Source organism: Dinoponera quadriceps, unplaced genomic scaffold (genome assembly GCF_001313825.1).
Source record: "Dinoponera quadriceps isolate SergipeBrazil2010 unplaced genomic scaffold, ASM131382v1 scaffold586, whole genome shotgun sequence".
Classification (NCBI taxonomy): Eukaryota; Metazoa; Arthropoda; class Insecta; order Hymenoptera; family Formicidae; genus Dinoponera; species Dinoponera quadriceps.
In genome coordinates, this window is record NW_014554764.1 from 159,165 (window position 1) to 169,837 (window position 10,673).

At 47.5% G+C, this 10,673-nt stretch overlaps 2 protein-coding genes across 6 annotated transcripts in view; one reads left to right on the plus strand and one right to left on the minus strand.

The window, feature by feature from the left end:
• LOC106741596 (protocadherin-15) overlaps nt 1–10,673 on the plus strand; it is a 130,417-nt gene that overhangs the window by 82,637 nt on the left and 37,107 nt on the right. For all 4 annotated transcript variants that reach the window (XM_014613743.1, XM_014613744.1, XM_014613745.1 and 1 more), the window contains one exon: nt 8,474–8,549. In XM_014613743.1, the coding sequence (XP_014469229.1) occupies nt 8,474–8,549 (76 nt within the window). The remainder of the gene's footprint in view (nt 1–8,473; nt 8,550–10,673) is intronic.
• LOC106741603 (uncharacterized protein C15orf61 homolog) overlaps nt 1–10,673 on the minus strand; it is a 100,115-nt gene that overhangs the window by 47,357 nt on the left and 42,085 nt on the right. The gene's annotated exons all lie outside the window — the stretch shown is intronic.

Here is a 10,673-nt window from a genome sequence, read left to right on the forward strand (position 1 = left end):
GATCTTATCCGCATCTCAATCGCAGCTGCCGATTCCCCGGGTTGGCGGGACAGCTCTCAAAGCGCTCAACCGTATTATAATGAGCAATAAATAATCAGAGATGTCTCTTCCACTCGACCAAGCCCGCCACCGTACCGCCATTCAACCGGATGACGTATCCCGGTATCAAGGAATCTCGATGAAGCAGTCGACGGTTTCCCAAGCATGTCGAGGAAAACGGAATATTTATCTACGGTCGAGAAGAAGAAACACGACAGGCCGATAATGTGAACGAGATTCCTGCGGTATTGACATTGGCACTTCGCGCGAGAGATGCATATTTCTAAAAGTGATCGTTACGCTGTTGGTACACAACGCACGAGATACTAAAAAGACGAACTGTGTGTTGCGATTGGCGAGAACAGTCGACTCTGCTACTTTCATAAACTTGCAAATGTAAACTTCAGCATCGGATCAGCGAGAAGGTTCAGTTGGATTTATCAGCGAAATTTAACGCTACCTTATTCGATGGAAACAAATTACTCATCTCAGATAATCGTTGTCGTTGTCTATAATTTTTTGCCAACCACGTTCCAACAGCATTCGTATATTCTTGGCGTAGAAATTTGCCCGTTTACTGTCAAAATAAGAAGACCGTGAAATCGAATTTTCTCTCGGGAAACAAATATTGGACAGAAAGAACGATGTCTTCAAACTGATACGATTCTTGGTTCTTTTTATCTAATATCTTTTTCTCTCAATTCACAAAAATTATTCTTGCAACGAGAGTAGGATATTTTTAGCGAAATTACATAAAATTTCTTCACGTATGCAAGTTTTATCTTCATATAAGATTATATATTCTCGCTTATATATGAAAACATAAATCTTAATTGATTCTAATTTCTTTCCGTGTATAGTTGCGAGATTCAGAATTATTAGATTGAAAAATTCGGTGAATCCGCGAAACCGTTTGCAGTCAATCTTTGTTACTGAGGAGGATCGGAAGCTTAAAATTGCGTTCGATCGCATCGACCTTCTAATAATTTTTCACCTCGCAACTGCTTACCAACGCCGGTTCATATTGGCATCTTTCAATTAACCAACATAAAAACGATGTTATCTCAAACAAGTTTTCGAAAGGCGAGCGATCCGTGCCGCGATATCCCACTTGGAATTTATCCGTTACGCGGCAATCGATAGAAAATTCTTCATCGTGGAAGAAAATACCTCAACAAACAATATACATATCCCATTATGTTCGCGAATAATCACCGTATTTCGAGTGCTCCGAGAGCAGCGCGGTATCTTTTCAATTAATTGCATTACGGCACGCGTAAGCCGGTCATTATCTCACCGTGGACGTAGGGGCGCTCAAGAACGCGCGATAGGAAATAAAGAAGGAAATCCTCGCGCGCGAGATGCCGCGGCGTGTCTTCAACGAGCGTAGTTTATTAACTTCGCCACTTTTATTAGCGGCACAAAGCGATGCGTCTCGGCGAGCGGGCATGCACGTTAGGTACGACATTTGTGCGCAATAATCCACGTCGGACCATAAGTGCAGGCTGCCTCGTTCCCTCTGCCGGGGACATCGTTTTAATTCAGAAATACCGCGCCCCCGGCTTGTACATCGCGCGACCGCTCGGCGATCGTTCTTTACAACCGGGGGATTAACAATGAAAAATGCCGCTTTCCTACCCAATGAGAGCGAAAACGGCGTATATTTCATTTTTGCCTCCCCCATGCCCGGCGCGAGAGACACGTCGTTTTCGTTTCTGCGAATCGTTACGGGAAACCGGTTGAGGTCTGTTTTCTCGTGTGTGTTATTGTACGATACATATAATATCCGGAATATCTTTCCACCGCGATGTTTCTCGTAAGAAAGAAAGAAAGAAGAAGAAACGTGGCTGGCTGTTTCTATGTCGGATACTGGCAACGTGCACACCTCCGTGCCGCGTGAACCAAAAGTTCAGCTGACACTTGGATGTAATAAACTTGGAAATGAGAATGTTGACGTTGCGAAAGAAATTTCACACACTGTTACACATACATCGGTGTTTTGCTAATTGTTAAATTAGCCGCAGTCGCGAACAATCGAATGAATGACGGCGAAAGGACGACGTAAGCGCGGCATTATTTATTTCCATTAACATGTTGAACGAACGAAAAAGAGCGGATTGAATAACCGGCCTCGCTACCATAAAGGTTCCGGTTAATTTCGTTGTTCCCACTTTGTTTTGCTCTCAATCCCTGCTCGAAGCGACGCATACGAAACGGAAGGGGGACAGCGCGGAGGCTCGGCGGCCAGCCGACGTCGAAGGGCAGGTGCATCCTGACGCTACGGCGTAACTGACTCACGTACGCATCCTGCACACCCGGTTAGGGCGATACGTTACACCGGGTCTAATATCCGTAAAGTCGGAGCACGGCGAACCGACCGCGTTGCTTTGTGCGGTCGGGCCGGCGGTGTAATGACTGTCTCGTAAAACGAGTAACGCATTGCGCTCACAACGCGCAACACAATGTTGCATAATTATCGACGACCGTTGACTGGCTCGGCGCCGACCGATAAATGGTCGTGAGTCTATTGAAAGATTATGCGCGACAATATTCATACTGGTTTCGATGATAATTTTATCCGCCGCGCAACCTCCGATGTATTTTCGCATATTTTTCCAAGTTGAATACGTTGAATACAAATCGTCCGATGAATATGAATTTAGAGAAATTCATATTCTCCTAAAGGGAAATGTATGTCGAAGCAAAATGTTTTGCATCTATCATTGTGAAGGATACACTGAAAAATGAGTTTGATCGGATATAACTGACGATGGACCATCAAATGCGTTTTGATTGGAGGAAACCAAATTGTTTGTTCTTGAGCCGATTTGGTTTTTATAACCAAAACATCCGTTTCCTTCGACCAAAACGCATTGTTGTTTCCCATCATTCCCATCGTCAAGTGGAGATCCAACCAAACTCATTTTTCCGCGTAATATATTTGTATATTAAAGAAAAAACTGCTACATTCAAGTAAATATTTGTTAAGGAGCATTAGAGTAATTATTACTTGGAATAACTAAATATTACTTGAATGTAGCACCTTTTTCTTTTAGTGTGCTGCATTCAATTAATATTTACTTAGTCCAAGTAAAATAGTTATTTATATCATTACTCCTTAAAATAACAAGTATTTATTTGAATATAGCATTTTTCTCTTTCAGTGTATCTGATGACTTCCTCATGATGCATTCAAACGGCTCTCTTTTTTTGCCCATCGACTCGAACTCTGTTGACAAACACTATTATTCTTCGTTACATTTTGTCATGTTGCATTTATACGTACATACAATGTCGAGACATTCGACACCTCGAGACCGACCACCGGTGTTTCACAATGTCCTACCGTGAGCGCAGATTTACTTCCGACTTAGATAGCGCCAGACTGAGGCACGACCATACTTTCGCGATTAATAAAGCAGATAGTGGAAAGTGAAGTAATTCAGTCGTTGTGGAAATACGTGAGGGGTAAGCGTCAGCGTGTAGTTCCTGATTTGTACCCGCTCGGCCAACGTGTTTCCGGGAACATTATTATCTCCGATCATTGACAGACATTTGTTACGCCGTTTAGCGTCAGACGTAAAGTTGCGAGCAATGTAAATGAATCGTCGTTCTAATTTATGTAATTTCTAGCGCACGATAGAGTTTGCGGGGAATCGCCCTTCTTATCGGCGCCTTCGAGGATAAATTTGGCAGAAATATAATTTATGATTTACAATCTGAACGAACGATGTAATTTCGCAAGTGAAACACGGAATTTGACAGACGCGGGTTTAAGGAGATATGAGTACTTTCGTATATCGCTCGTATACAAGATTGAAGTCTATGTTTTAGTTCTTTGAGTCACTGTGTCAAAAAGGAAAAATCAAGTAGGCGGCCAAACATGACGAATATACGACTCGCGGTGATGCTTATTATTTGAGCAATTACATAACGTTACGCTCGTGTCGTTGCATTTAAATGGTAACTCAGTAATAATGCCTCGCGGAGGGCATATCGTAATTAATGTGCGGCTTAATGGAAATTAATGTCGCGTCGGATACGGGCGTAGTCCGATCTCGATGTATTTCGGTCCGATACGGCCAAGTTTCTCACATGGAAAAGTAAATGTTGAGGCAGTAAGAGTCTTGTCTCGTTGGAAAGCTTTCCTGGCGGTCCTCGCGTGACTTACTTCGAAGAGATCACGCTCGGCTTCAGACTTTACAGCAGATAAGCGCGAAGGCTAATGACACGGTTCCACTTCTGGTTTCTCGCTGGAAAGTGTTTCTTCCCTCGCGATTTTTCCGCTCGCCGGAAGCCCGACGCAAGAATTATTTGCATATTTACTCACACACATGACCGTTTTACCGTTACGTTTTGAAATCTTCTCCGACCAACTACTACATATGCCTGGCATCGATCGCGTGTGCAGTTATCACGGGCTTTCGCTGTTCATGTCAGACTAATGATATCTGCTTGTGGCAATCTTGCTACGTTTAGCCAATCCAGCACAGCCTTTCAGCCTTTCAGTCATTTATCTCGAATACGTCCCTTATGGCGTAATATGTAGCAGACAGCGCAAGATATCCTCAAGATGGTATCCTGAATATATCCGACATAACCTCGGCCATATATAGGATATCATAAAGTTCCAGGAAGTTCGAAGGAAATTCTAAAAGGAAGCCCCCTTGACCCGAACATCACTCGGATGTTTTCTGGATGTCTTGACATCTGCTTGGTATACAGAATATCCACGGGATATCCGCTTGTATTCCTTGTATTTCTTCGATCGCGCCCCAGCGCGATAATTCCGCTCGGGCGGAGAGTCGATAAATTCGGAAAGCACGGCGATAATTGATACGCAGCCGCGCACCGGCCGCTTCGTGAGATATTTTCAACGCCACTTAGGCATCGGTAAATCATGAGAAAGTGAATGCGCCCGGTTATCTCCTCTCGTTCATCAATGCGTTACGGCTTCCGCCGCGACGTTAATTATCTAATTCGCGAGAATTACGCTGGACCCCGATGAAATTTCCCTCCTAGGACGGGCGATCGCTCGGGCGTAACGCCGCAACGTGACGCTGTCGAACGAGCGCGCAGGAGCGTCCCGAAGACGGAGGGTCGAAGCGCCAAATTATCGAACGTGGAAGCGGCCACTCCGGCCGGTAAACTCCGCTGTAAAGCGCTGTAACTCGAACGCGCGCGCGTTTGCTCTCCTACTTATCCCGCGCGGTGAATGGAGTTGCTCTGCTCGTTACATCAATTACGGCATCCTCTTTGACTTTCGCAGACGGCCGCTCTCGAGGCCGTCTCTCGTCGTTGCGCGTTCGTAAATGCGTTTCGAAAGGAAACCACGCGAGAAAAACTTTGGTGAATAGTCTTCCGCGACGTACATCTATGTACCGGGTCGGCGGGCACTGTTCCTCCGTGGTATTCGCAGGATAGCCTTTCTTGTGCAGCCCGTATGCTCCGCCAACGTTTCTACAGGACGGTCCAGAAGTAACGCTCGGCTCTTATTCGTGTTTATATCTCTATTTCTCGCGATCGAGTCGCAAATAAGTGTGCCGCTTGTTTACCCTTGAATTAATTTTCCTACGAAATATCATCGTAAGTCTGATCTGATAATACATTTGCATATCCGTCATTATCAGCAGTGACTTGCGTTTACTGCGCCGGCAGGCGGTTTATCGGCACTGTCCGCGAGTGCAATTTATTGACTTGACTCGACGTTTCTACGACGTTTTTCGCCCCGGAAACTCGCGGCCAGATAAAAGCCGCGGAACAACGACCTGGCGCGAGCGAAAAGCGCGAATGCGTGATCACGTTACCGTAGGGAGGTGTCTCTTGCACATGCGAGACGGTTGCACGAACAACGCTCTAGCCGATAGCCTAATTTGAGCGCGAGGTGACCGCACGAGCCGGAGAGGGAGGCCGGTCCGCGCACACGCGAGATCCTCGCCATAAGGAACTCTACGCTCGTACGATCCTCTCTATCTCTGTTTACGATTTTTCTCCATTACGCTACGTGAAATCATAGACACGTACGTTATCTGCTGCAAACGTGAGCGCGTTATCGTTCCCGGTCACGTTACGAGGTAGCCAACGAATGCTCCAACAAAGTGGAATTGGAATATCTCGTAAAATACGGACCGTTACTAATGCTCAGGCCTCCTTACATTTACACGAAATACACTTCAAATAATTTAGACAAGGGGATACATTGTATAAATTGAGTAATCGCTTTTCTCAGCAGTAGAATGATATTTTTCTTTACGTGAAACGAGAGGTCGGGGTCAAACCCACGGAGGACCGCGGCACCAAACCCGAAAGCTAAACTTAACCCTTCTCCAGCATCAGCGGAGCTTGAAATATCGCAAAAAGGGTTGTCGATAAAAATTCCCAAGATCGGAGGCTGCGGCGCGTAACAGCCTCGAACGGTGGATCGCTCGGGGATTCCCGTAACGAACGATCCGGCATTGCGGATCTTTACGCGTCCGGGCGGCGCGTCTCTCTTCCGCGCGGAAGGGCGCGCGGGTCCGAGGGGAGGGAGGAGGCATTGTACTTTACGCGCGCTGATGAGAACGCGTGTTCAGGTGAGAAACGCCGGCGGCCGGGCGAGCGCGGAACGCCGGTCCGAGAGCGGCGCGGCCCGAGATCACGCGACGCCGATAACATTGTTTCCCTTCGTTCGGCATTTCATTCGCGCTGGCGAGCACAGCCTTATTACACACGGTGCATCGATGCACCGCATTAGCATAAGACCTCACAGAGCCGGCCGCGCTATCGATCCTGCGCGCTCTCCTCGCTCTCCTCGAGATCCTCCGGACGTCCTCCGGATCCTCCGCACACGCGAGGGAGAAAGAGGGAGAGTGGATGCGCCCCCGTTAAGCTTCTGGCCGCGTCCTGTGTCTGCGTTATCCCCTTAAGCTTCAGAGCCGTATTCCTCGGCGTGCTATCCGAGCGATAATCGCCACCAAATTTACCATCGGGATTTGCATAAACGCTTCACGTTACCGAGCGTCGAGTTCGAACTTTCGCAGGTATCCCGTCTCTCGCTTCAGAAATGCGTCATTAGCCCTCCCCCCCTCCCTTTAGGCCTCATAGTCTTCATATGCGTGTAAAAACAAGTTAATTTCAATCGTCTCAATTAGAGCATATATTTCATTGACTGATCGATCGCTTATTTATCTGTGCTGACGGACTCGAAATCGCATCACCGATTCTTCTTAGCGCTCGATCGAGACGATAAAATTGAAAGCTTTCTAAACGCTTTCTACGACATACGGATCACACTCGTCGAAGCGAGCCAAGTTGGCTGAGATATTTTTAGAATCGGACAGAGAGTTCGCAGGAAGGGGCTGCCAGGCCGGATCCTATAATCCGCCAACCTACACAACCTAGACCTCTGCCCCAGGGAGCACGCACTACCGCTCGCCTGCGGACAATCCTCGCAGCATAGCCCCACATGAGTCTCATAGTTATCGTTCGCCAGCGAGCAAACAAGGAAGTCAATGGTGTCCGCGTCCCTTGAGGCGCCCACTGTTACATCACCGCCGGGAGGACTCGTGACAGGAAATGCCCGGGGCCGAGCAGCCACCTTTATATTTTCATTGTTGATTTATTGCGAGAATAAAGCGAGGATTCATTGTTAACGCCTCGTATGTTCGTCTTACCTCTCCGTGCGAATCGCGACTGCGTCGGCCCCGATAAATTGCGCCCGGAATCACGATCCGATTCTATCGCGTATTATAATAAGAGAATATATACTAACGATATGATTATGCTTCGCCGAACGAGAATACCGAAAGAATCAGTTGACCTACTCTACTTGGTGATTTATATGATTTTGCAGAAAAAGATGAGAAAATCTGAGAAGAATTCTTGAGATGGAACGAAGAGATTTCTTTCGTCTTGATTTTCTCGAAGTCACTCGCAATTAGAAGCTCGCCAATGTCGAGAGAGAAAGAGAGAGAGAGAGAGAGAGAGAGGGAGACTAGATGTGAGAAGAAACGTTGGTTTTAACCGAAGCATGCCTCCTACACTGCACGTTTAGTCAGCGAATTATGGGACACTCGTTTCGAGAAAGACGGGACCATCTGTCATCACTTGTGCGCGCCTAGTCGGGTCGTGTAATACGCGATGATACGTGCTGAACTTAGCGCGAATTTGTGGAAAGTGCGCGGTGTGCCTCGCAAATGGTTCAGCGAAGTGCCTGCTACTTTAAACCACTAAGCATCGCCGTGAGTGATGGCGGTTAGGAGCGTAGCTTATGAATAGGATGTTCGCTCTGGCGGATGGAACTCGCCAGGCGCGACTGATTGCGCGCGAGGCTCCTCGTGGTCTCGTAATTTGTAATTTAACTCGTAATCTGCGGTTTTCTCGTCCGGCTGTGCGCGCGCGTTGTAATTGCTGTATCGACGGAGATCGCGATTAATTTGGTGCTTTCTCTTTGCAGGCAAGAACAACGATTTACTGCTTCTGGTGCTTGCTGTGCTTAATTTTACATCTACGGGGCGCCTACTCGAAAGTCGGTGAGTAATTCGGCGATCGGTCGCCGCGTTTTACCTCTAATAGCCCGATTTTCAGCAGTAATAATAAGGTCGAACTATAGCTAATGAGATTTAGCTGCTATTACTAAGTCATCTCTCCGTGTATACCAGCATTATACACGCGTGACACATTATGTATATAAAATACTCAATTTGACGATTTAATACATTTGATTTGTGCACAAATGCAAGTATGAACTGTACGAAGCTGCTGAAAAATACAGTTTGGATTATAGCGAGGGACTTTCGATTTAAGCGCAGCGGCGAACGTATTAATTGTATTTTATAAGTAGCTTTACGCGTGAAAGAGACGCAGTGGCATCATAATGCTGGTCCGCGGCGTTGAACGCGTTAAGAAGATCATCCCTTCGAGGTCGGCGTCGCGGAAACGGTTCTCTCGACGAAGGCAACGAAACGCTGCGCGGCCCGTGCGGTTTCCCACACGCGTAAATCTATCGCGGCTGATTGCCAATTACTTACGTCACGGCCGATGGGTAGTGTTTTATCGTTGTCGTCGGACATAAACGCGCGGATTAACGGCACGCGCGGAGGTGAGAGCCTCTCCCCCGGTGGCTTTTACTGCCGAAACACGAACCGTTGCGCATTGTACGCCGCCGCCGTATGATACGTGGCGCACGTTAGAAGCACGCTGTTACTCACGCTTCACCACCGCGTCTGATTTACCACCGTTACGTAATTCAATTTCAAGCGTACCCGCGCCCGACAATGCTCGACGAATTCTCGTTTCTTGCCCACGGGAAATGATCTTCCGTCGTTGTACCGGCGTAACGCGAGGAGAGGAGACTTCGTTAATTAACTTGTGTGCGTGCGTGTGTGGCTGGCCGGGTTGCAGCCTGGTGCAACATTGTTGAGCATTGAAGCGTGCGAAAGGTAAGAGACAGCGAGAGGGAGAGAGAGGCAGATAGATGAAGCGTTTGTTGACTTTCTGGAGTGAACGGTTTGATACGATAATAATATTATAATATTGCGTTATATCGCAATGAAGATATTAGTGAAAGAGGGAAAAATTAAAGTAGAAATATTTCATCTTATAAGATAGTAAGTTAGATTTGATTGGACTATCAATTTGTAGTCGGCCGGTCGCGCAGTCGAGAGAAGAGTCTGCTTCTAAGGCCGGTTATTCATAGTCAGATCCTATGTTTAAGTTCATCTTCAGATGCTGTACGGCTCATTTCATTGGCTAAGCACCTGAAGATGGACTTAAGACGGTCTTAAATATAAGATCCGACTATGAATAGCGTCTTAGAAGTAATTAAAGGATCAGTATTTGTAACTTCTGCTGGTGGTGAGTCCCGGAGATTTATCTGAGAGAGGAAGAATGAATAAGAACGGCTAGGTTAGTCAATTAATTGCGAAATTACGACATCTCGGCGAGCGTCTTCTATGCGAAACGCACGAGTATCTCCCGTTTGTGATTTTAAACGAAACGCGCGAGTTAACGGATTCCCATCCTTTCGGCCGCGCTTTTCACGCTGTTTCCGCTGGTGAAACGCGACGTACGGAACGATGGAACGCGTCTCGTATTTCCATCTATTATCTATACCGCGTCTCTCTCCCCCATAGATTCAGGCATCGACGTCTCCCGGAGATTCACTCCGCGAGGAATCGATAAGGCCGGGCGTAAGCCGTGGCGGACGCAACGAACGACCACGCGCGAGACAGGAAGGGGGTGTATTCGTGAACGAGAGAGAGAGAGAGAGAGAGAGAGAGAATGCGGCGTATAGATGGCTTGGCGAGTCGGATAAAACGTGTATTCCGACGCGATAATTCGCGCGCCTAGGCGGGAGATATAGGCGCGGTTCTCTCGCGGTGTTTTCAGGGTTTAAACGGAGAAACGTGATTCAACGCCGGCCGGGGACCGAGGGCTTTACGCGCGCGTTAGCGCGCGGTAAAAGGCGAAAAACCGCGCGATACTAAACGGCGCGGAACGATTATTACCAGCGAGCACTTTTCGCCGGGTAATCTCCGCCTCCGCGGTCCGCCGCGTCAATGATAGATTTCTTCTTTCCGCGAGCGCACTTCTTGCGAATACCTCTCGCGCGAAATCGCGAAACCGGTGCCGCCCTCCTCTTCCCCCCCCCCCCC